A 27,048-nucleotide genomic window follows, 5' to 3' on the forward strand; every position below is an offset into this window, starting at 1 on the left:
CTGTGAGGGCAGTGTGTCAGGTTGTGAAGCAGCAGCCGACTAATCAAATGTAAGCATGATGGCAAGATCTAATCAGGCTTATTGCCACTGCCACTGTTTCTGCCACGATATGAACATTGAAAATATAGTGACATTGTTATGTGTGTCACCATGATTAGTTATGTTTTTATTGTGCAAAATGGCAAGTTCTCAAGGAAGACATTTTGGTATAGGTGAACCATAATGCAGCGCTGATCTGCCCCCAAATGGATATACTTTTTAATCCCTCTAATACACAAACTACCAGGCATATATTAGGGATGCACCAGTCCAACGTTTCCTCTACCTGCATTCTTTCCAATGACCAGCAGGGGGTGACTCCACTGGTTGCCAGAAGAAGTCAGATTGTATGGAAGTCTCTGAGGTAATGACTCTAGTTCTGACCTGATTTATTACCTCAGTAATAAAAATAATTCCCCGATGAGTTCATGATTTCAGTGTGTAGTTTTAAGTCTTTCAACACAGCATGATGTTCATTCAGTTATGGTCCCATTTAGAGTAAAATTAACGATAGAACAAGGTATGCTTTGGAGCGGGGCTACCTTGAACATCACTTTTGGTTTTAAAACCAAGTTGGCAATCAGAATGCCAAACTCGAGGCATTAGCATGGCTACATCCACTTCATATATACGGTCTACGGTCCCGAGACTCACTTCAGGGTATCTGCCAATATGATGCCTGATCCCTGTACTAGTGCTCTCTCTATCCCAAGACTAAAGTGCGTATAATACCTTGCCCAAACATAATTTTTTACGTTGAAATTGCTAAAGACTGCGAGTTTGAAAATGTGGAGGTTTTTTTTCTGTCGCCTATCTGTGCTTGAGGCAACCATTGAAGGCTACATTGTCCATAACTAGGATAACATACTTGAATCTCTGGCTTTTGACAAGGAAGAAGAATGTATGGAATAAAGATTATACAGACATCTCTGGTTCAGCTTTTTGATCACTGATTTAACACTGCACTCCTATCACACTGTCAGACTCATAATGGACTATTGAAAATGGAGTACTCCCTTAAGGTTGGAGTAAGAATGTGAAAGGGAGCAAAGGTGAACTCTTTAATAACAGCTGGCAGAGCACTGATGACCATCATGACTGAACTAACAAAGAAAGGAGCACCAGATGCAGAAACTCCGGCTTCTACAGAAAGTGACATCACAGTACCGGTCACCTTGTTTGACTAAGAGGTCACCTCCAGGAAGTGCATGAATGCCACAGCAATGAGCTCCAAACACATACACCAAGATAACAAATAAACAAAACTCTTTCATTTGCACTTGAAGTTCAGTATTACCTACCACTTGTGACTATTTTGATTGTGAGTTTCACAAGTTGACATCACGCATCCTATAAGTTTCACTTTCAGTTGGTGTCTCACTGCCTACAGCTTTGTGCTAAGCAACAAAATTCCTCTCATAGGTGATCTCTCAGGTATTGTAATGTTAAATGTGTTGCCCGTGGCTCTTGACATTTAAATGTCCGCTAAAGCCCTAAAGAAGTATCTTCGTTGCACTCAAAGACAACTTTGACAGCAGGGTATTGCTCATTGTTTTTGCGCCTCACAGCTCATTCTAGCGAGTGTGAGCCAGACAATAGGTATTTTTAAATGAAAGGGGGGTCTTTCCTTTTTGTGTATGAGTCAAACGATGAGTGTGCCTGCTGAGAAGGGAAAAGCAGAGGCCCACAGAAAGGGTGGTCTTGTGTTAATGTGGGCTCACAGACAGAAACAGTGTGTTGGGACAAGAGAGAGCCGTCTGTGTAAGGGAGCTCCGTTTGGGATACAGTATAGCTAGTGTTCAACAGTGCTGAGGTCCAGGTGAGTTCACTGTATCGGAGTGTCTGCATGTTTCAGAGAGAGTTTGGATGTTTTCTAGGATTGAGCCGTTGCATTTTTTGCTCTGTCATTTCCTCAGCGGCAGTTAGATGTGTGTGTGATCTGTTTAATTTAATCCAAATACCTTGGCCGACGTTTTAGTGGTGGGCTTATCCTACTATGGTCTGCAACAAAGTTGGCTCTGTGTGTGTGTGGTTGGATTAACCGACTGCCTCAACGACTACATCTGAGCTGAAAAGCCTCCGTTCATGACTGCGTGTGTGTGTGTGTGTCTGCGTCTCTTTCTGCACACATACATTGTGTTTTATCTCCTTTTTGTCCATGCATGTTTGACTTTTAGCTGAGATACAACTCTCACTGTTTAGATAGTGATAAGATGTGGGCAACCACTACTGTAGTCTTGTATTACATTGTTGCTCACTGTGGCTTAAGTGGACATCTTTGGCATTGCAAATATGTGAAGTATGTGGGTGTTTGGTCTTTCTCTTTGCTTCCTCTTCCCCTTCTTTTCTTCTTCATCCCATTCATTCTCTGTTAAGTTCTCCCAAGTACACGGCTTTAGAGAAAATTCCCTTGAGATCCCTGTGTCTCTGTTGACAGCCTGGCACCGCTTTCCATGTCATTTTTATGTGCGTGTGGCAGCTATTTCTTATTAACATGAGCCCCTGTGGCGTTGGCAGTTGTTGCCAGCAAGTTTGCTCATGTATAGATTTCAGTGTAGTGCCCTGCTATATGTTCTTTAAAGGAAATGGCCAACAGCAAAACGCTGCTAAATCATACCTGTCTGGTAAGATAGTTTACTCTAGTAGCCACTACAAAAGGGAAGCAGTTGTCACAAAGAGAACTGCTGTACCATAAAGACTGAATTATCAAAGAAATGGAAACAGCAGGGGGATTTACTGTGTAGCAGGGATATGCTGGTCCTCACAGGGAAACTCTTTTCTCTTGCCTCTGAAGGGCACAGGTCATGTCTGTTACATAAGAAGCTCAAAGGAGTTATGTTTCTTCCTCAGGGCCCTTTAGCAGGGCAGATACTTTCTGATAACTTGTCTTAAATCTGGACCCTCCAGTTAACACACAGTCCACTTATTTCGAGTGTATACCTGCCCTATTGTCGCGCTTATGTCATATCGGTGTAGTGCATTTAAACGTTTCCCACTTGTATAGAGCGTATACATCAGCCCAACACAGTGTTCTCTTTCTTTGCAACGTGAACGCTGTATTTCTACTGTTTACCTTGCAATCGTCGTGATTAAAGTTAAAGTCTGTGAAGCTTTTCAGGGTTGTAAAATCCATTCTTTAGGTATTATAAACTATCGTGCAGTGTCGTGGTATCTTCTAAGCCTTTAAATGCATCTATTATGTTATTCCATTCGGAATACTTGGATCACATTTGTCTCACAGTTACCTTAATCAACGCAGCCCCCTGTGTTGTTTTTAATGCAGGGCAACCCATTTTTCAAGTAAGTCAACCACATGTTTTAATGGATAAGTTACTGCTTTGAAAATCCACAGTATTTTAGCCCTGATGCAACCAATTCTGCAGTCATACAAGCGTCTGAGTGAGAATATGAATGTGGCATAACTTGGATCACTGTTCTGTGTGCTTGCAAGTGCAAGCATGTGGGCAGCAGGGCTGTTGTCAGCTGAAAACTGAAGAGCAGGTTTCACTGTTGCTTTAATTAAAACTTGACTGTTGTAGGCGTGACTTCAGCAATTACTTCATGCTGTGTCCCAGCGATTACTGTCCAAATACCCTGCTTCAGTAGTAATGGTGGTACTGTAATAACAGTGACAGCCAGAAATTCACCACACAGATGTTTGTGTGCAATCCAGACATCATAATCATTTACAGGGATGTTCATCTCGCTTCAAGTATACTTTGTGTATAGAGAAAACATGTTTTTGAGTTTATTCCCCACAAAATCCCATATCACAATCAAAAAGATGCCCTGTATAGTTTGTATGCATGTAGTGTATGACTCATATACTGCATGCACTGAATACTACATGGAGTATAGGTCTTGTGGTAAATATTAAAATTGAATACATGGTTGTCCATATTGTTAAACATTTGACAGCATAGGTCCTATATTCAGTACAGCCAGCAGCCTCTCTCCAGCCCTCTGTAAGGTCAACCACGGAGGAGTAAGCCTGAGTCAGAACAGGGGGACCATGTGTCACTGAGTCAGCCAGTGGAGCGTCCGGCCTGTTTACATGTCGACGGCACATGACACTGACTGTATCTTCCCCTCAGTCACAGCAGCCGCCTGTCTCACACACAGGGTATAGGCTGGATCAATGGGTCGATTGTTGGATTGGCTGAGAAACCAGTTGGCCTTGGTCATGAGGTAGGTTGATGGGAAGATGACTCCTGCGTGCACTGGTCAAGTGTAAGCAGAACATGCTGTGTAAAAACTGGCCACTTGCTTCAAAAAAGCATTTCTCCTCTAGGTCCCACCCTCCTCCTTACCTAATAAACAACGTATGGCTGAAAGTGGAAAGCCATTTCCTCATCTGATTCGAGGTTTAGAGTTCATTTATTTGTAATTTTTCAGCACAGAGTTGCCCAATGAAATGAAAGTTGTAGCCGTTTCATGCTGCAGACACACAGAGCATACCGTATATACATATAATTACATTCAGAATAGAACAGGATCAAATATAAAATAAAAGCAATATATATAATTAATCCAAAGCTCAAAAGTAACAGCTTGAAACAAACATGTAGAGTTGTTTTAAGGAGCTAAACTTCTAAACTGCTAAACTTGGAGTGTTTTTTGGTACCGTTTGTTGAAGTTGCACTAAAGATCCAATTTTAGCTGTTAGCTGAAGAAGTGCTACTTCTTCTTCGTCTCACGTTGGACTGAAGGAAGACTGGAAGCTACAGTGACTCACTGCCGCCCCTGAGGTAAAAAGTGGTATTACCTGAAAGGGCGGGCGAGGGCTAAATGGTTAGCATTCTAACCTCAGTAGATAGATATCAACACAACACAGACATCTTGGACGTGTTTATACTGTTATTTCTTCACATTCTGTTTATTTTTAGTTCATTTATGGATGTTTGGGAGGGGGGTGTTGTCATAGCAGGGATGGGGTGCGTGGTAGGAACGGTGGTGTGAACGGGTGGGGTGGGGGGCAAAGCTAAATATGAATGACGCATGGTTCTGCACTCATAGCAAAGCATTGACAAGTTGCTGTAAGGACATCTGGGTAAATGGAAAGCAGACAATGAATCTACACCAAACGTGACAACTCCCAAAGTAAAGACAGCGAGGCATGCCTCGTCCTCGGCTTCACCAGTACAACACGTAGTGTGTCTCAAAACATTAGCTCCTGACGGGAGGAAGCCTGCCAGCCAGTTGGTTTTTGTGGTTTGAGGTGAAATGTCTCAACAACCATTTGATGGAATGGTCATGTCATTTTGGAGGGTTGGCTTTGGATGCGATGGGTCCACCATGTCAGAAAAGCAGTGGGATAAGTGTTTGGTAATTAAGTTATAGAATGCCTTGTTTTAACACAATGATCCATAAATTATATGCCATTGTGGGAAAAGCTACTTCACTCTTGTTGAAATAGCAATTATGGCATTATTGTTTCATTGTATGTTCTTATTCATCTTCCTCCCTGTTGTCGCTTGCGCTGTTGTAGATATGAGCCATCAAGCAAAATCAGTTCTATGGTAATGTTGGTAACATCATTTTTTGTGTGTGTGCCTACAGATGGATCCCTCCCGAAAGAGCCAAAAGGAGATGTATCGAGCCAGATAGCAGGTAAACAAACCAGAAACGCACCTCACACAGCCATTCCAAATTCTGCAGCTGTGTTTCCATCCTCGCCATTACTGTTTTTGCTTGTGTGTGTGGTGATGGTGGAAGATAACATTGTCTCACATACACATTTACTTACACACACACACACACACACACACCATTAATATTTCAGTGTTCCCAGTGACAAAGACCATAATTTTAGGGCCATTGTCACCATAATTTTCACATCTCCCTGACTCCCCTTCTCTCTTCGTCTCAACCCTCCTCACCATCCCATACCATGTTCCCCAACCTGTGATTGGCTACCTGTGTCTTGCACCTGTTTCCGTAGCGACAGCAGGCTCTCCGTGATGAGTTTAGATGGACAACGTCTGTAGCTTTTTTTCTGTGTTTTTTCCAGCCCGCTATCTGTTATGATTTGGTTTTGATTTTATATTTCCAGTTGTTTCTGCTGTCCCTTCCCTCATGGTTCATTCACCATCCTCATCCTAAAATGGTCTTTCTTCTCTGTAATACTTTATATTCCTGTTGTTTTTACTAATTCAGTGTAAACCAAGCCAAAAAAAGTATGTCATGATGGTTTGTTCTCACATATCTGCAATTCAATATTGCTTCCCTCTGATGTGACATTTGAGGAGATGTATCACTTTGGTATTTGAGATTATTACTCCCCTGTGCTTCAGCGGGAAGATTTAATGTTTCATGTACTAGAAAAGCAGACCCACACAGATGATTGACTTTCAGTAGCTTTAGAACAAAACCAGAAGGGCACTCGGATAGCACAGCCCTCTGCCAAGGCCAATCGTCCAGGGGTCGATGATATGCAAATCTACAAGCACAACCATTGTATATGTTTGGACATATTTCCAGAATTATATTAAAATGATGTGTGTGTATGCTTAGTGGCACCACAACATTCACTTTGCCACAGACACCAATGTTACTAAATGAATGGGTTCCTCCTTGGCCTATGCTACAACATTCCACCAGGTTTTATGAAAATCAGGCCAGTAGATTTTCCATAATCCTGCTTACAAACAAACAGCGCAGGCAACTATCAGCAGTATTGGCTTTGAAAAATCAAAACCCTCAAACCGCAGATGTAAAGGAGCACAGTGAGCCGGCAGGTTGCTCTAATGTCCAGGGGTCCTGATGGACAACATGAATGCAATTATAGCTGGACAATCCTGGCCTCATAGCGACTGTTTGGCCTGTCTGGGCAGGGTTTTTCTAAAGCTTCCTGGTGCTTACCAGTTATCACTTCCTGGTTTATAGGGGGTTTGGGGATTAGGCCTGTCCATCTGTTGGCCGGGCTTCTTCAACCAGTGGTCTGACTGGGCAACTAAAGAGTGGGTTGCAATGGGGAGGGGGGGCGCACAGAGCTGTTATGTAATAATGTTAATGCCTTTGGACCTTCACAGATGTGCTGAGGAGTGCTCTTGCAAGGAGGGGGTGTTGTAGGCTTGTGCTTTTCCATCACTCTCTCTCTTTATGCTTTTGTCTCCCTGGTTGTTTGGTCAAAATGTAGAACTACGCCAATATTATTGAATTGCATAAGAGTAAATCTTCAGTAATCAGTTGCATTATGCAAGCTGAATTTTCATTTTCTAGCCACCTCCAGATGGCGTGTTCGTGCAGACTAGAATAACTGAAGCAGAAAGGAGGTTGCAGCAGGCAGGGCTACAGTTGGCTGTTGACGGTGAACTGCAGCAGGACTCAACAGCTGAAAACAAGACAACAGTGTCAAACTGTTCAATGTGTGTTTTTCTGAATGTCAGCTGGTCACAGGAGGGACAAGAATGGACAGAATAAGAGACAGTGGTTGCTTTGCTCACACTACTATTGTAGTGTCAGATTTTCATATATAAAGTTTAGTGTTGCCAACGGTGCTTTTTCTCTGTCTCGCCATGGTTTGTCAGAATGAGATCAGGTGGCATTAAAAAACCCGGACGAATGAACTCTTGGCACCAATAACAGTCCGTCTTTTCTCTCTCTGTCTTTCTCTTCTCCCTCCGCCCCCCTCCCTCTCCCCTCCTCCCCCGCTGTGTTTGGGTCGCCGGGGTAACCCTGGCCTGTTTCTCGCTCGGTTAGCCTACCCTGCTATTAGAGGTCTGGACGGATGCAGAAAACGGAGAGAGGTAGAGGAAAGATGGTGCTCTCTCTCTCTCTCTCCCTCTCTCTCCCTCTCTCTCTCTTTCAGGCCAAAACACAGATTTGGGGACAAAAAGAGGAAAATGGGGCAGGTCATGCAGTGTCTGAATGGCGAGGACTGGAAACAAACACCCATAGCTGTTTAATCGCTTACACTGTTGGCTCGTTGTTTCTAGATAATGATACCCCATTTTCATTGACAGGGGCCTTATTTTCAGTGGAGCATGAAATAAGAAATACATGAATATCCTTTGGACATTGCACCTTTCAGTCCACCCAGTCTTTCTTGGATCAGACCAGGCAGCCTTGCCAGAGAAATCCTTCCAGGGGTGTGGAAGCGTATTTGAATAAATGAGTTTAGGGGTGTCAGGCTGAAAAAAATGCAATTAAATTAAATTGAAAAGAATTTTGTGAAACTTCCTTAGTTTTAGTGTCTCATAATGGAGTGCAGGCTATATGAGGCTAGAATTTGGGTGGGAACATTGAATATTTTGTTTTACTTGAACATTTTTGTAAAGGAATGGGAACATTTTCTAGACTGATAATGAATCAGCATAAATGGTAGTTACAAATATGCTCCGTATTGCTCCATCACCAAACAAAACAATAGACCGTAATTCCATGTTCTTTCTTGTTAACTAGTTACCCACTTGTTTGGGTATAGCCAGTGCCAGCTGTACCCACAGTAGGTGCATTGTTAGAGTTACACAGCTGTGTCTGATCACAACAGCCAATCAGATCGGCCACTCTTGTTTCATTGCTGTCCACTAGGGTAACGCCCACTTGCGCAGCAGCCTATCGGAACTGCTCTTCTTGGACCGAAAGGCGGGCCGACCGCTGCCAGTTAGTAGTAAAGTAGGCTAATGGCAGTTCAGACACAAGGACATGAATAAGACAGTGTGTCTGGCTGTAAATAAAAACACAAAGCACAAAATAGCAGTAGTAGAGCTAGATAGTGTGGGAGAGGAAGAGGATTCATGGCATGAAAGAGAGATGGAAGACTCAAACAAAGAAGTGAGACAAATGAGAACATTGGTAAGAGACTAACATAAAGGAAACATAATAAGAGAATGAAATTGATGAAAGGCGTAGTGTTTTTACTTTCAACATCCTCTGTGTCAGCCTCTGTTTCAGATACAGGAGATGTGACACCTGAATCTGCTCATTTCTATGTAGTGTTATTGTAGACTTTTTAAATATACAGTACTACTGTAGAAACACAAAAGACAGTGGTTCAGATTTTGGCATTGGCTAGGGTGTCGGAAAAGTCTGTAATGACTGGAAAATGACACACTCTTCTCCCAAAATGTGCTCTACAGCAGTACCGCATTTCTATGCATCTATTGAAACACATCCAGCTTAGCAGAAACTGACCTCTGACAATGTTTAGACCATGAGGAAAATAAAACATACATAGATTAGATTAATTGCATTGAAGAGTTTCCTACAACGAAACAGTGAAAAATTAATGAATGAAATAAGTGTGCAGCCAAATAAAACTACACTGTAGTGTCTGTTTTTTTCTAACCCGGCTTTCCAAGCATTTATGATCAGGATGTAGGTCAGAAGTCCACGTCATGGACGCCCTATTCCTGTCCACTCCCTCAGCCTCAAGGAATTCCTGCCATTCCCACTCATCCCTCAGCAAGGAATATGCGGCACGCTGCGAATGTGGGAAGTCTGCAATTATGCATGGACGCACACACATGTGCATGGTTCTGGTTTCCTTTGACCCATAACAGCTGGTTTAGAAATGATGCGTCCAAGTCAGCTGCCAGATAGCCATTATGAGATTAGTCCTGTGTGTAACTGCTCCTTAATCAGATAGGAGAGATGCTGTGAGTTCAGGGTGGGCGGTATGACCTAAAGTTAACATCATGGCGTTTTTCTCTGTTTGGACAGTGTTTTGGGAGGAGAAGCCTGTTTTGGTAATAAAATAAGTAACTGGTATGTATCCTAATCAAACAGAAACATTGGCAAGGTGTTATGCAGGCCAACAGAACCTTAACCCAAGTGCAGTACAGCGGTGACGCTCCAGACGTCCTCCGTGCACCAACCAGGTGCATGTGATATACTTTGGGCTTCTTTTGGGTTTTCGAATATCAAAAATAAATGATCTCCACACTTCAAGGGCAACCAATGGCCACAACGTCCAGTGAAGGACGGACACAGACAGGCGATGAGAGTCCCAGGCCAAGACGTAATGCTGTGCCTCAGGAGATGCAAGCAGGGAGAGAGACAAAGGAAGCAAGCCCGAAGTCGTGCATTACGTCCAGTGAGGCTGTCGGGGGGGCAAAGGATCAGAACTACCCACCGCCGCATGCCCTGAAGACGAGCACTGTGAGAAACCCTCAGACAATGGGAAGTGCACCCCCTGGAGCATTGGGCGAGAGGCAGGGTACAACCTGAACTGGTCGCTAGTCAATCACAGGGTCGACTCATAGAGACAGACAGCCATTCACACTCACACCTACGGCCAATTTAGAGTCACCCATTAATGTAAGCTGCATGCCTTTGGACTGTGGGAGGAAGCCGGAGAAAACCCACACAAGCACAGGGAGAACATGACAGTAAGGGTGCCAGGCTCAAACTGTAAACCAGCCGGCCAGCAGAATCGAATGTGGAACTTGTGTTAACAGTGTTAACCACCGTGTTGCCCGCAAGATCTATCGCACACTGTATTCAGTATTCAGACCACAACTGAACCTTTGGAGAAACTGAAATGCCTTATTTTTTAGAATTATTAATCTATCAGTAATTATCATTAATTATTCATGGTGATGATGGTATTACAAAATCCATGTCTTGGGACAACATCATACTGGTGATGACTATGACACCATTGCACCACCCACACCCACTGTGAGTGTGTGTGTGTGCTCTTTTTGTGGTATGTTGGCAAATTCCCCCTCCCCTCACTGACTGACCGCACCACTCGTCCCATCTGTCCTGGACCAGGCAGCTGTTGCATACTCTCTCTAAGTCTTTTCTTTTTTTTTTAAACACAGAAACACACACTGTCTGGCCCCTCCCTGATCTATTTGTCACAGTCTCTCTGGGGCCGTCTTGTAGTGTTGTTGTCGAGTAAACTGCTTTGTTGTATCAGCAAGCCTAATGCTCACTTGACCTCTCGGGGGCCCCTAAGTCTCAAGCCTCTGAGGTGTGCGCTGAGTGTTGACATATCCTGACACACACACACACGACCCCAGTAACTGTCCTGACCTGGAATGATGGACTGACTGTGTTGTGGTAGTCTCCATGCAGCAAAGGCTGATGGACACTCCTGGCATTTCCCTCTCATTCCTTGCCCTTTTTCACTGAGGGGTGTAGCTGTATCAGTGGTTACTGCATTTCACCGCCGCCGCCCACTTCACATAGGATCAGTGACCAAGGAAATATTGGGAATGACTGGCTGATCGAGTTAATGGTGCAGTTTGTATGTATGGGATAGATGAGCTTCCTGGAAATTAATGTTCACTTCAGGTTTTGAAGAGTAAATTCTTCCTGGGGACTGAGGGCATGGCAATGGACGTTGTGTTTCTCTGAATTCTCTAATTAAAACATCATCGATAAGGTAATGACCTCGTCAGTGGTAGTTAATGGCTTATTGATTATAAATAACATAAGGAATGTAATTAATTGAAATATTCTGGTGTTTTCCAGTTTGCCATCGTACTTCATCATGGTCTGGGAGGGTAAGATTATTGAATATTTGTTATTTAGTTTGACCAGAGCGGGCCGCCCTCTTTTTGTGTAGGGAAAATGTTACTGATGTTACTTTTAGTTCCTTTATTTCAGTTTTGTTTTGATCATATTTATTGTGAAGCCAGTTATGCTAACATGAAATAAGATGTCACATGGCTATGGCATGCCACAGCATTATTTTACAACAGGTTGCTTTCTTTAGCGAGTGCAGTTTTCTCTCCACAGACAGATTTAGACTTATTTAACCACTGTCTATAGTACATCTACCCAGTGTCATTGGTCACTGTACAGATATACTAATAGAATTATTAATTAAATAATTAGATGGTTCTAAGGAGGTGTCTTACATTGTCTGGCAAACAGTCGAAACCCAAAGTTTACAAAGTTATAAAACAAATCAAAGCAGGACATTCTCTTATTTGAAAGCCTGAAGCTAGAGAGTAAGTGGAATTTTTGCGTGAAACATGACCAAAATGTTTTAGCAGAATAGTTACTCATCAGTTTTCAGTGGATCGATTTTAATCAAATAAATACTTCCTAAGCAAGGAAAGATGGGTTAATAGAGGTATTTTATCTTAATCACGGGAAACCCTGCCTGATATTGCTCTCAGCTTACAGCCACTAAAAGAAACAAATGTGTATACCATACACTATTTATCTCAAAATAATGAGAGCATTAAACTGCTTAATGCTGATGCACGTAGACACATACAGATGTGTAAGCTGACCAGTACAACCTGAGTCTAATGCTGTTGGCCCCTAGGTGGCCCCACTTGAGCAACAGCAAGGAAGGAAAGACTGGTGTGTATTTGATGTTCTATCTAACGCTCCCCTGCACTGCAAAGGTTTCCCCATCGATCTCGTGTCAGTGTCTCCCTCCTGATGCTAAGCAGCTTCTCAGGGTGCTTAAATGCAGTGCAGGCATATTATAATCATTGCCCCTCCTACACATCGAGGATTACCTCCAGGAACCTGCCTTTCCAAAAGACGGGCAGATTAGCAGCTCACCTAAAGCCACATGAGGTGCACACCGACTCTGTGCATCCACACAGTGTGCTGGTGTGCACTCTCCGCACACACACACACACACACACATGCAGTTGCACTGATAGCTGTGTTTCTGCTTGGAAATGTTTGCACCAGCTTTTCCGTGTGGACGTGTAGACAGCACCAAAATTGGCGGTTTTGGTTGTCTGCTGGATTGGAATATCTCCCCTCAGGAATCCCGGGATTAGCCTCAGCTGCTGCGACTCTGCCCACAATGGATTGGGATCCCTTCAGCACGTCGGCCCGTCAGTCTATCATTAGCTGATGGAAGCAGCGGACCCTGTTTCCCCATCAGCCAACAAAGCCAAATCCACAGCAATTTATGGATTTCTTACGATTTGTGGAAGAATTATCAAGCATGACTTGCTGGGCAACCAATCACAAGTGGCGATATGCTCAGACAGGCTCCGCCCTCATCCAGCTGACAGGTACAATTTGTCGTCTGGCGGGTGGGGGGTGGTGGTTGGGTGGCAATTATACATTTACCACGAGGTCTCCTCACCTTTTGCCTACTCTTCCTCAGTCTCCCTGATAGGACAAACATTTAAATGTACCTTTGTTCTTTCTTTCTTCATGTTGCTTGAAGAAAAAAGAACAAATGTCTGTCTGTCTTTTCCTCTGTCCTCTGTCCTGTCTGTCATCACTCCCACCTTGCCCTCCTTGTCCTCGTTCTCATTCACTTTTCCTCCGTCACTGTCTCACTTTCCGCTACACGCCCCCGCCCACCTCTTAGCCCGGTTACACCAGATTGACTTGTCTCGTTATCTCACACATTTGGTGTTAGTGTAGTTTCTCTTTTCCTTGTCTACTTCTTCGCCGTTTTGCTCAGTTTGGGACCAGAAAACCCTCACTTCCCACTGTGTGAGTGGTGTGTGCACGTGTGACCTGGCCACTCTATATTTAACTGCTGTGCCACTTTCTCCAGTCCCAGAGCACTGCAGAGCACAGGGAAGTGATAAGTCTGTGTGGTTAAACTTACCTTTTGTGTTTGGCAAAGGAGAAAATCCACCCCAAAAATACTTCAGCACAGTTGGAAACCTGTACTGGAGGTAGTTCTGTGCACTTAAATCAGCAGGCCGTTCAGAGAAAATACATCATCATGTTCAGATGCTTCCAGAAGCAAAAAATGTTTCAGGGACGTGGATAATCAACTTTTTCATCATTAAGCAGGTGACCCTGCGTAGAGAAGCAAGTATTCATTAACGCAGAATCACATAGCATTAAATCTTGGACATATTATCATTTGATTTTCATATTGATTTTTTTATCGACTCAACAACTGCTTGCACTTTTCCAGGGCTTGTTGAAAGACAGATGTAGGAAATCTAAACTGAAATAGAAGTCGATGAAGGAGCGTAACGGCAAGAAACAATTGTTACTGGAATTCCCGAACAGATTGATAACATCTAATAGATCATCCACGGATTTGACCTTTGAAATAATCATTGGACCATGACACACAGTTGTTTCTCTCTGTCAAAGTAAAGAGGAGGAAAAGGTTTTCATGGGTTAAATGTGTGTGTGTGTGTGTGTGTGTTTTGGGGTGTTTACAGAGGACAGTGTGTGTCTGGGCGGACCTTAATCCAGTGGCCGTTAAATTTGACTGTACAGTAGTGAATTCACGCTACAAAGCACTCACTGTGTGCTCTCCCTCTACACACACACTCTCTCTCTCACACACACACACACACACGTAGTGGTTTTCTGCTCGTCATCTTGTCAACATTAGGTTTTTCATTGACCTTTGATTATCCTGCTGCTGGATGGCAGCCAGCCAATAGGACACCAAGCTTATTGGAAACGTCAATGATTGTCTTTGCTTTACAAGATGAATCACCCCACGGTGGAAAGATGCTGACTTGTCCATTTGTGTGCACATGTTGCCTTTCACCCTCAGCAGCGTCGCACAGCAATAGTTGAAGCATTACTACTGTAGATAAGTTGTACCGACAGACATTAAACTGTTACTGCAGCACAAAGTAATGTTTGAAATGCACAGCTCTTGCACAGGTAGCTTTGGCCGTATTTGAAGTCCACTTAAAGAGCTACAGGGAACTGGTAGTGTTTTGCAGTGCTGACTAATTGATCAGGTGATCGTCACAACAACAATCAGCGACTGTTCCATTATGACGATTATCTATAAAACATTATCTATCATGAAAAATTGCCAGACATTCTCTCGTCCCAGCTTCTTCTTCAGTTCTTTCAGCATCAGTTTCAATATATTGATGTTTTCCACTTGTTAAATATTTTGTCTGTATTAATGCTCAGTAGTTTATCTGAAAATCATGCAGTTCCAGGTGTGAATGTTTTGAGGTTTATGATGCAACTTCAAAACCTCTGTTTCAGGGATGCTGTGCTACACGAAATAAACATTTTGCAGGCTTTTGTTTCTGCAGCGGAGGATTCGTCTTATAAGTTCATGATATTTGTTTGAGATAAAAACCATAATACTCTTGGCCACATAATTTTGAACTAGGGCTGTCAATTAATTGATGAGCCGATCAACAGAAAATGACTGAACAGTTTCGATAACCAATAAATCAGTGTATCATTTACCAAAAATTTCTGGGTGCAACTTCTCAAATGTGAGAATTTGTCACATTTCTGTATTTTATATTACTATAAATTGACCATCTTTGGTTGTTGGTCAGGTAGAAAACAAAGTACTACCTGCAGCCTAATTTGACACCTCTGCTCTCTCCATGGAGAGTGAAATCTGGTCCATGTGTGGCTCCCAGAAATGGAGGCAGAGCGAGGTCTCTGTCTGCATCAACCTCGTCTCATGTGTCGTCTATAAAGAACTACAAGCGCTCTCTCTACAGGAGCACAGTGGGAAATGTAGTTGATCACTGTAATTTGTTTTTTGTGGCACCCTGAGGGAAGTTGAGAGACAAATGAGAAAAGGAATGAAGAGTGAAAATACAAGCCCTGATTCTCATCCTCCTCCGGTGGTGTAAAATAATGAGCATCTCATTAGCATACAGTCATAAATACAGCGCCACGCTGAGAGCAGAGACTGGATTACAAGTCACTACAGGTGCCTGAGAGGTGTGTGTGTGTGTGTGTGTGTGTGTGTGTGTGTGTGTGTGTGTGTGTGTGTGTGTGTGTGTGTGTGTGTGTGTGTGTGTGTGTGTGTGTGTGTGTGTGTGTGTGTGTGTGTGTGTGTGTGTGTGTGTCATAACAGGAGGACCAACACAGAGAGATCACTCCTTCACTTTACATCATACTCATTATGTAATATATGGTAAAAAAGTGTGTGTGTGTGTGTCTTACTGGGTCACTATCACACTGTAAGACTCAAAATGTAGAAAGAGGCCAAAATTACATTTTTCCGGCCTGTCTGAGACCAACAACCATATTCTTTCAGTTTGTCCTTTTCTACATGTATTGAATTGCCATGTGATTCGCTGATCGATTTTTGATATTTGCATTAACGCATAAATGAACAGGTATACCTGCTCACATGGCGGGTGAGTGTATATTAACATAATGTACCTCAGAGAAAAGGTAATTTCATTCTAACCTCTGTTAAACATGCTGAAATGTGACTTCATAAGAGACGTCTGATAACCCTTGAAAGTAGAAACCTTGGTCTAATGCCCAGGTTGCAGATGCAGAACGTCAAAGACAGATAGAACGACAGAAAAAGTGGCGTTTGTGGTCATCGGTTACACAAACCACACCTCTGCTCTGTGTGAAGGGCAAAATCTGGGTCATTCCTCTCCATGTGTGTGTGTTTTGAAGTTGAGGTATGAGTTAAATCACTTGAGGGAATTGTGTGTCTATATATAGGACTTGTTTGAACAGGTTTTCACTTATTGAATATCTCCTGACAGCCATCCATTCACTTCTGACAGAATATTAGCAGTGCAGCGGGAGGATCTTTGGCACCATTACACCCACGAGATCCCACTTGACATTTTTAGGGTGTCAATTTATAGTTCAGATTTTGTCATTCTCATGAATTCTCATGCTAACTACCCAGTTATTTTCCCATTTATTCCAGACAAACCAGTATGTAAAATACATCAGTCCTTGTGCGACATGCCAGAGGATTTTTCCCAAGAGCGAGCTGCAGTTATTAGTGAGTTACTGTAGAGACAATGTTATGAAGCAAGTAAAGGTTCAGCCACTACTGGGTGATTCATCACTGAATACAAGCAAGTACTAGCAGATATGTATTTATAGGGAAATGTCAGAGATTAGCAGTCTCAGAGAAGGCAAACAGAGTGGGTAAAGTAACTATATTTATATTCATTTTTCTCAGCTGAAAGCTTGTTGGCCTTCTCTTATAGTGTCATATCGAAAATCTCTTGACTGCGGTTTGTACTGAAGGTGGAAGGAAATTTTGATTTCTCATTTTCTAAAAACATGCAGTCAGTTGATGATACCCAGGATTTATAAGATTTAAAAGAATTGTTAAATGGTGTAATTGGGGTAATAACTTTTAGCTGTGGCTCTGTTGGTTGGCTGGTTGGAAACACATCAACAACTACTGGATGGATAGCCATAAAGTGCAGACATTCACAGTCACTGCGAGATAAAATGGAGTAGCTTTGGACACCCCCTGACGTTTCATTTAGAGCCTTTATCAGGTCAAAGTTTCAGGGGTTTATGACCAGAGACCTTTGAATCTAGGGACATTCCCATCAGCCCTACTTTGTCTTTTGTTCTTATTAGCGTGCTAACACACCAAACTAACATTCACCAGCTGCTCACCAGGTGGGAATCCTCTTAACATCTTCAGTATTTAATAGTGTTGTGCTTTGATGCTATTTGATGGAGACTGGAGTGGCTGGTGATGCTGGTGTTGTTTTACCCTGCTTCACCTCTGTTACAGTAAGTGCTACAACAGCACTTTGTTTCCCCCTGAACTTCCCTTCAGTCTGGCCTCACTTGGTCTCACCGCCACTGTGTCTCTTACCACAGCCACTGTGTTCCCTCTCGGTGTGTGTGTGTGTGTGCATGTGTGTGTGTCTTAGTGAATCTCAGTGGCTTTTTCCTCTTGATGCAAGCAATCCGAAATGCGACTGAATCCAATATGTTTAAAAGCTGCAGATCTTCAGATTAAATGTGAACAAAATCTGCTCTGTCCCAAATGTTCTGCCCTCAAGAAAAAAAACCATGATTTATCTAGCGGGAAAGAACATGTGCTTTTTAAGTCTTCCTTTCAAACCTCATTGTCTTTCTTTCTTTCTTCCTTTTTCTCTGCAAAGGTTTCAGGAGAAATGAGGAGATGAGAGCAATGGAGGTACTTCCCATCCTCAAAGAAAAAGTTGCCTTCTTGTCAGGTAAGATTATGTATGTAACGTATGAGTGTGTCTGTGTGTGTGTCTAGTTTCACAAGTCTATGAACCTCGACTGTTTGATCTGGTAGACAAAGATAATGAAACATGAAGGAGAGTCTTTGCATATACACACAACTTGCAGGTATTCTGTACACATTCTCCAACAGCTCTCTCTCTCCTCTCTCTCAAACACACACACACACACAGACACAGTGTGGATGTAATAAGAAGCTATGAACTCTGCTTCTAGAAACTTAAAGAGTCAGACTGAGGCCCAGACACTGACCCCTGACTCTTCTTCACATACATATGTACATACACCGACGACAAATAGTTTAGTCCATTGTTTAGTCAGCTTCAGCAGGACAGCAGAACAGAGCTACAGCTGTGTGCAAGTCAAGCTCAGCCATCTCTGACATACACACATACTGACATACATACACACACACACACACACACACACACACACACTCAAGTCTTGCCAAGGAAAACTCGCAGGAGGCAGAGCTGGAGATATGGACCGCCAAGAACATCCAGCAGGATTATTTGTACAACACACAAAAACATTATTCAGCTTGTGCATGCATGTGTGTGTTTGAGAGAGATGGAGTGTGCATATTATCATCACATGTATCTGTGCGCCATTAGAAAAACATTCATATAGTAGAAATCAACAGTATCAAATGGAACGCTGAAGTGAAATGTATGTTAATTAGTGTGTGTGTGTGTGTGTGTGTGTGTGCGCGTGCACACTTCCCTTTGGTCTCCTTGTCTCCGTGTGTGCAGCGGAGGTCACAGGCAGAAACACAATGAGGACGGTGACTCAGACAAACACAGTGAAATTGAGAGAGGGAGAGACAGCGCAGCGTTGTCATGGAGATGACTTACTCTCAGCTACCGCATCCCATAGTAGTCGCTTGCGGAGTAATTGGCTTTGAAATGAAGGGGGGCGGGGGAGGTAGTGGAGGGACCGCCGGTGAAAAGGAGGGTAAATGAGCTAAGCCCATTATTCCAAATCTGGCCCCTTAATAAATCGGCCATGTTCGCCCTGGCTCATATTTGCCTGGTTGCCACGTGAGCCTTTGATTTTCTCCTCTGAGCAGCCGGGTCGGGCCTACGGGCTCACAGCAACCCGACTGACATCACTAATTTGTGGGCTTAGCACAACCAGCCCGTGTTTACAAGTTCCCACATGAGTGAAGCAGCTCCCTGCCCCTGAAACTAGTCAAGAACACAAATTATTATTATTATTATTATTATTATTATTATTATTATTATTATTATTATTATTATTATTGTGCCAGTTATCAACTGACTATGTACTGTAAACTGCAAATGTTACTCAACAACCAATTAAGATGACAAGATAATATTCAGAGGGTTGGAATCAGACAGAAATACTGTGAACACACAAAATATCAGAATAAGCTAATGATTTTGTAAACTTATTTATATTGATCATTTGTAACTTATAGATGTGGTAATATCAGTCTGACATTTAGGCCTTCAGTCCAGAGTGAATATCTTAACAGCTATCTGAGGGATTGCCATTACAGTTTGTACACACATTCCTGATCCCCAGATAATGAATCCTACTTAATTGGACGGCCCTAATGCTCCATTGGTTTTTGAGTTTCGAGCGGAGCAAATAGTCATTCAGATCTATTATAAATCTGTTGCCAGGGGCCTTTTCATTTCAGCAGACTCAGCATCTCATATTTGTCGAACCTGTCACTTACTTTATTTGATTAGCCAACTTGTCACTATGATGCCTTTTATACTGCGGTCAGAGTTTTGCTGATTTAGTAACACGAATAAAACACTCTGCTTATTTTGACTGTATTATATGACTGTAGCTCTACAGTGGTATATCATAGACACAGTGAATCATGGACATGAATATGAATTATGGACCATGTCAAAGTCCTAAAGAAGCTTTTTGTAGGTTAAGATTTTCCTCACAGTTTTGAATGTGAAGCGAGAATGCCTGAATCACCGGCAGTGTATTTTCTGTCTTCGACTATATGTTCTCATTCAGACTGTGTGTGTGTGTGTTTGTTTGTTTATTGCCTCAGGTGGCAGAGACAGACGCGGTGGCCCAGTGTTAACGTTTCCATCCCGCAGCAACCACGACAGAATACGAACGGATGACCTGAGGAGACTGATCGCCTACCTCGCCGGCATCCCCAGGTAACACAGCCACTACATTTGCTCTGTGGTGTGTGTGCGGTCATTTTTAGAGATAAGGAGAAGCAATGCCTGGAAACGAAGCGAACACCCGGAGCAAGTGGATGAGGCGCTGCGAGACACGTGACAGAGCTGAGATGAGCATGTGAGGGGCGAGGGAGGAACAGAGAGAGGAATAATTCAAGAGCAGTTAGCTTGCCGCAGCTTCTTGGCTGCCAAAAATCATTTCTAGAGACAAACTGTGACGCTGAGACAGACAGGGAAAGCCTGAGCTAAGAGAGGGATGTATAACAGAAAACAAATGATGGAAGCAGGGAGGGAGAGAGAGGGAGACGGGTGGAGAGGGGAGGGGGGATTAAAACTGACACAGACGGAGAGCGCATGTGTGAGGAGATGTGTGTGAGAGAGGGAGCGAGCAAGTGTGTGTGTGTGTGTGTGTGTGTGTGTGAAAGCAAAACAAAGTGTCGCAGTAGCTGAGGCAGTGCAGCAGCAGCAGCAGCAGTAGTTGCTGTGGACGAGTAGCTCCTCGCCTCGCAGGTAAATCATCTCTCCTCTCCAGCTCTCTGTTTACTTCTCTCTTTAATCTGGTGCTCGTCTCCTCCCTCCATCCGTCTTAATCCATCCATCCTCTCTGCCTACTCTCATCTCCATGTAAGTCACCACATTATCGCTGCACGGTTTAAAATGCGAGTAAATTCACCGTAAATGATCCTTTTTTTGGACTTTTGTACACCCTTTAGGCATTTGCAACCACACTGTCATCATGTCATGTTTTGCATTTATCTATAATCTCTCTGAATTGTGTGGTTTTTGGTGGCCAGAGGTGTTCTATTTTGGGAAAGGCAACATTTGCACACTGGCTATCTACTGACAGGCTGTTACAGAGGGAGAGGTTGGGAAAAGGAAAGACGAATTTAGAGATGCAATATTTGAAAACAATATTAAATAACATTTATTATGACTGTCTAAAAAAAATAAAGGAAGGGAAGGAGTCCAGCTCTGCTATGTACAATAGTAGAAATAAAAAGTAGAACAAAAAAGATCCGCAATGCCAAATGAGCTATGAAATAATTCTGCTCCTCAAATCCTAAAGATAAATGGTTCTGTCCTGTACGATCATCCATAATTATGGCTGATTGTAGTTTCAGTTGTTTAGGGGTAGTTTGGTCGTGTGTGTGATGTTATGCGACAATAATGTGGGCCAGAGCAGAGCACCACAGGGAGATGAGTTTGCTGATGCACAAATGTAATGATTTGTATTTTCATATTTCTGCACACATCGTTCGTCTCAGGTTTCTGCGTGGGTGTGTGTGTGTGTGTGTGTGTGTGTGTGTGGGTGGATGTGTGGGATGTGTGTTTGCTGCGTAGGCTTCCCACAGTATAGAAAATGCGTCATCTCACTGTTTGTTTTGTTTCTTTCTTCTCTCTCCTTTTTTCTCTTTTCCTTTTTCAATCTCTGTGTCGCTCTCCTCTTTTCACCGTTCTCTTTCCTCTCCATCCCTCTCTCATCCTTTCCCACGCCTGTCATCTGTCTCCTCTCTCTCTCTGGATTATACTCTCTCCAATCTCTCACCGCCCCTCCCTCCCCCCTCTCGCTCTCCCTCCCTCTCTTCTCTTTAATTCCTCCCACTCCCGCCGACCTCCATCCATGCCAGCGAGGAGGTGTGTAAACATGGCTTCACAGTCATCGTTGACATGCGCGGCTCCAAGTGGGACAGCATCAAGCCTCTGCTGAAGATCCTGCAGGAGTCGTTTCCATCCTGCATCCACGTCGCCCTCATCATCAAACCGGACAACTTCTGGCAGAAGCAGAGGACCAACTTCGGCAGCTCCAAGTTCGAGTTTGAGGTAAGATGGGAAAACCCTCCGATCCTCTGCTGGGCATTTCTGTCATGACGTCCTCTCAGCTCAATTAACTGCTTTCATCTGAACAGTTGCAAACATGTCTTTTAATCTGTGAAATGGATAGAAGCAACACATGCAGTCGTTTTAATGAGACATACCTTTTGTTTAGGATCATCATATATTACAATGCATGATTGCATAGATGTAAACAAATGATGTCATTGAAGTTTAAACCAGAGAAGAATTACAGGAAATGCTGCAGTAAAGATGTGAGGCTGTCTCTTAATACAGTAACAGCTTAACCTTTATTATGTAATTATTTGCTGCTCAGTGAAGGATAGGCTTCGCTGTAGTACATATTTAGCATGCTGTAATGAATTTCGATATCAAGATATTCATTAGTTATTTAGTTATAAAAGCAGAAACAAATCAACATTTTTTTCCCCTCAGTGTGCTCTCAGCTGGCTGGTGATAATGACCGCAGTATCCAGCTGAGCTGCACATTTCACTATTTTCCTCTCCCCTCGGCCTTGGGTGCGTACATCACCAGCCAGCTGTCACATATTTCACAACATTTGGCGCAAAAACAGCACTCAGCGGATCACGAGGACCAGTGTTTGTGATGCCGTTAGTCAAGCGTTAGAACACATTTTCACAGCTAATTTAATGATATATTCACAAGAACGGGCTTATTTTTATGCTCCCATCGTTTCATAGTTATGAACTGACCTCAAATCACATCAATGCAATCAGTATTTGTAAAAGCGCGCCTTTACAAATAATGGTACAACAGTGAAAACTCCACTGCACAGGTTAAGCAGTGCACGTTTTCTGCTTCTGAAGCTGTGAAGATGCCTTCGTTTGATTTGTAGTCTGTTTAGTAAATGCCCTCTAATGAGGACTGCATAACAAATTCCCACCCTCCTGTTTGATCTATCATTCTATGATAATGATCAGCGTCTTAATCATATACATAAACATGTGTCGATACAAAAATATACTGTACTGTTGGTGAAGCAGTTCTTTTGTACGATATGAACGCGGAGTCCTATTCAGTGTGTTTCTGACTGTAAGCAGTGTGAGTTCACTGATGTGGAAGTAGCTCTGATGGCTCACATTCCCATGCACACACACAAGTCAACTGCAGTTTGATGACAACATATTGATTATTTGAGAGGAAGAATGGCCAGATGCCACAGGGCAGGTTACCGCTATCCATAAGCTCCCCTTTTACACGTCCACTGATTGGATTCACTGCATGTAAATTGTATGTGTGCGTGCCTTCATGTCTCACAACCTCAAACTGTACATTTATTAAGTTTTCTAAAGGTTTTATGCAAAGAAAGTTTCCAGTTTGCTTTGTTAAAGTAAATTTCTCACATGACTGTAGTTGTTTTCCAAGCCTGAGTGAACTGGTCTGCTACGTCCAGCATTCACACCAGCAATCTGCTCCCAGCGTGCACATTATTAGCGAGTGTTACTGCTGCAAGTGTGTGTGTTTGAGTCTCTTAATGTGTATCAAGGATTTTCCCCTGGCTTGGTAAAATGAAAACCTGAGGTTGGGCATGTCTCTCTGCGTCTCCTCTCCTGCCTTCATGTTGAATTGAGACAGAAAGAAAGGAGGCAGCGAGCCGAAGCCCAGGGAGCCGACTGCAACCCTGATTTTGATTGTTGATAAATTGCGTGTTTCTGTGGGGTGGGGGGGCAGCCTCCACCAGCCCCGACTGATTTTCCCTCTCACCATTCAACAGAGTACAAATCAATTAACTTGAACAACAATAGCGAACATAGCGGTATCAGTATTTTCCCCTGACAAGAGCCACTTTGCTTTTTGTTTCCCAAGGACAGCAGTGTGTTTCTGCATTGTTTGGCCTACACAAAGCCATCTAGCTATCGTTCTGTCTCCATCCATCTCTGGCCATGTGTGTGGGGGTGTTGTGCGGAGGTGGATTAGCAGAAACACAGAGGCACTGAGACCAAACAGGGAGACATTTCCTTACTGTATCTATGAAATTGATATTGTAACATGCAGTGGTTGTGTGGAGAGGACTTATTCCTCTTAAGTGTAAACTGAAGGATGAGGAATTGTGCTGAGCTGTTTTTAAGTCTTAAATAATGAGCTTTGAAGTAACAAAAGACAGCATGCCGTGTGCACAACACACAGCATCTTGCATGCTTTTTGGCTCCTTTTTAAACATGTTATGGTATCTTGTTGCTTCAGTGTGCTGACTTGGCCAGGTGAAGAGTATAAAATGCGCTTCAGTCATGTCATTGATGTATAAAGTTTATAATTATGTGACTTTCTAAAAATCACATCACTCCAACTCTGCTGTTATTAAAAAAAAAAAAAAAAACCTGTGTTGCTAGGTTTTGGGAACAAGGGATTGGTCCTGTCTTCTCTGAATAACAAGATATTCAGCGGGACAAAAAGGCAGCAGCGAAATGCAGAGGGAGGGGAGGAGATATGAGAAGCGTTTTGCACTCAAGTGGTTGAAATTAACCTGAATCTGGCTAAAACCTTATAAATCCCTCTTTCTCTCTCGACCACCTTTGCTCCACAGACCACCATGGTGTCACTAGAGGGCTTGACGAAGGTCGTCGACCCCTCCCAGCTGACAGCGGACTTTGACGGCAGCCTGGACTACAACCACGAGGAGTGGATCGAGGTGAGACTGGCCGACCTATCCTCAAGCCTCTCAAAATCCTGGTCTCACAATCTATCTTGAAACCCCCAAAGCCCCCAGTGACATTCAAGTGCAGAAGTGCTAAACAAAATAAGCACAGAAGAGGGCAAGAAACCAAGGGGATGAACTGTATTAAAGATGGAAGATGGAAGATATTCATAAACGTACTGTCCTTCACTCGTTTTCTGCAGGTGCGTGTAGCGTTTGAGGAGTTCTCTGGTCATGCCACCCAGATGTTGGCTCGGCTGGAGGAGATGCAAGAAACTGTGTCGAGGAAAGACTTTCCCCAAGACCTGGAAGGAGCCAGGCGGATGATAGAAGAGCATGCCACGCTGAAGAAGAAAGTCATAAAAGCCCCAATAGAGGAGCTGGACACTGAGGGACAGAGGTAAGTATCAGAAGTACTCAAGTTGTGGCTTTTCTGTTTTCACGCGACTGTTATAGATTCATGTGAGAACTTTGCATGTGTGTTCGACCATTTCTGTAACTTTCCGAAGCCCATGAGCCGACACTCACTCTCACTTCACACCGTGATTGGCCGGCTGTGTGGAGGTGAGAGAGGAGCCGGGGTCTGAACTCGTCTCCTCTGCTTCACTAGTGCCTTCCAGAGGAGACTGTCTAAAAAAACATTATACTCATATTTAGGCAATATTGTGTCTCCTCCTGCTCAATGACAACCTGCTTTTCACTCCACTTTTGAATGTAGCCCTTCGGAACAACTATAAGAAAGAATATAATACTAAAGCGAAATAGTTCTGACCAAGTCCAGCCCTCTGTCATTGTTTAATCTAAATACAACATTTTTGTGTAGTTCACAAAAATCCAATCCCTGCAAATCTGATATAATGACTGAAGTAGTAAAAATACTATTGATGTGTCTTTTTGTAGTCAAGTCTCAGACCTCATGTAACAGATTTCACACAAATGCTGACCTTTGTTCAGTAAAACAATTACAGCAAATCACAAGCGCGAGTAATGCAGGCTTGACATTAAAATACACATTAAATCCGTCACTAGGTTGCTCCAGCGAATCCAGAGCAGCGAGTCCTTCTCCAACCGCAACGGCAGCAGTGGCGGCGGCAGCGGCGGCAGCAGCAGCAGCGGCGGTGGGATGTGCAACGTGGACACCCAGGGCCTGGTGCCACGGATCACCCAGCTGCTGGACAAACTGCACTCCACGCGACAGCACCTCCACCAGGCGTGGCACGTCCGCAAGCTCCAGCTGGATCAGTGCTTCCAGCTCCGCCTGTTTGAACAGGACGCGGAGAAGGTCAGTGGACGGCGGGAGTCAGGGTATCATTCAGCATGAGCAGTGATGTAGTGGTAATCTATAACCACAGTTGGGGATCACTGTAGGGCAGACACAACTGCCAATATAAGCAAAATCTTAATTACAATCACAGAGAAGCATTGATTTATGCTGCATATGCAGAGCTCACGAGTTCATGTCCTTTGGACTTTGACTCGTAAAAAGTATCTTAAATTTTATTTCACAAATAAAATGGGAGGTAAAATTTAACTGGCTTTGGCCTCCAACACATCTCAGCATTAGAGACGGGGAGTGCAGGGAGACCTGCTCTGGCTGCCACCCTGACAGCTCAGGTGATGACAGCTGCGGCACAGAATGGGAAGAGACAGGGAAAGAAATTCAGAGATCCATGTTTGAGTGAGTAGAATAAAATAGCAGGTTGCAGCAACAGAGGAGCTGCAGTCTTGGATACACTGCAGTAGTAGGAGCTTGTTGCTAGGACACCATAGGCCACGAGTTGTTCTCTTGAAGAGCCTGAGAGGATACTCTTAATAGAGGCAGTCCATTTCTCTGTATTCTGGCCTGGAAAGATGACAACTCTCCGTACACTGCAGCAGTACACAAACACGCTCAGGTCTACCCACACGGCTAAGTGCCAGCTGTTTGTTTTTGCCTGCTCTTGCAACGATCTGCGAAAGTTAATGGTCAGCCTGTACCTTTCGAATATATGTTTTCATTTGGCTGGCTAACATTTATTTTTTCTGTGTCTGTTCTGTCATTGCCTGTGCCTCAGATGTTCGACTGGATCATGCACAACAAGGGTTTGTTCCTGGCAGGCTACACAGAGATTGGCAACAACCACCCCCACGCCGTAGAGCTGCAAACCCAGCACAACCACTTTGCTATGAACTGCATGGTAAGATGCACACACGTGCACACACACACACACACACACACACACACACGCACGCACACGCACACACACACACAGATTCCCAGCAGGAGGTGATGCTTTTCTGCCCACTTGGACTAACGAGTCTGTACCCTGTACTGAATAATCGTATAGTTATTCTACTTAGCATCAACCTCTAGCACTGTGTTTGAGTGTTTGTTTGGAACAGCCTGTGCTTGTGTGCACTGGCACATTTGCTGTGTGTTAGCAGCAGCACAACCAGGTATTAAGTAATCCTATTCTTTATCCACAGTCGGCCTTATGTAACCATTACGAAGCTGTTTAGAT

The 27,048-nt window shown here is 43.5% G+C and overlaps 1 protein-coding gene across 6 annotated transcripts in view; it reads left to right on the forward strand.

The window, feature by feature from the left end:
* LOC139215697 (triple functional domain protein) overlaps positions 1 to 27,048 on the forward strand; it is a 67,976-nt gene that overhangs the window by 11,938 nt on the left and 28,990 nt on the right. For all 6 annotated transcript variants that reach the window (XM_070846734.1, XM_070846735.1, XM_070846736.1 and 3 more), the window contains exons 2-9: positions 5,599 to 5,649; positions 17,772 to 17,846; positions 19,919 to 20,033; positions 21,686 to 21,878; positions 24,437 to 24,541; positions 24,751 to 24,947; positions 25,577 to 25,829; positions 26,602 to 26,724. In XM_070846734.1, the coding sequence (XP_070702835.1) occupies positions 5,599 to 5,649; positions 17,772 to 17,846; positions 19,919 to 20,033; positions 21,686 to 21,878; positions 24,437 to 24,541; positions 24,751 to 24,947; positions 25,577 to 25,829; positions 26,602 to 26,724 (1,112 nt within the window). The remainder of the gene's footprint in view (positions 1 to 5,598; positions 5,650 to 17,771; positions 17,847 to 19,918; positions 20,034 to 21,685; positions 21,879 to 24,436; positions 24,542 to 24,750; positions 24,948 to 25,576; positions 25,830 to 26,601; positions 26,725 to 27,048) is intronic.

Source organism: Pempheris klunzingeri, chromosome 16, assembly GCF_042242105.1.
Source record: "Pempheris klunzingeri isolate RE-2024b chromosome 16, fPemKlu1.hap1, whole genome shotgun sequence".
Taxonomy (NCBI): Eukaryota; Metazoa; Chordata; class Actinopteri; order Acropomatiformes; family Pempheridae; genus Pempheris; species Pempheris klunzingeri.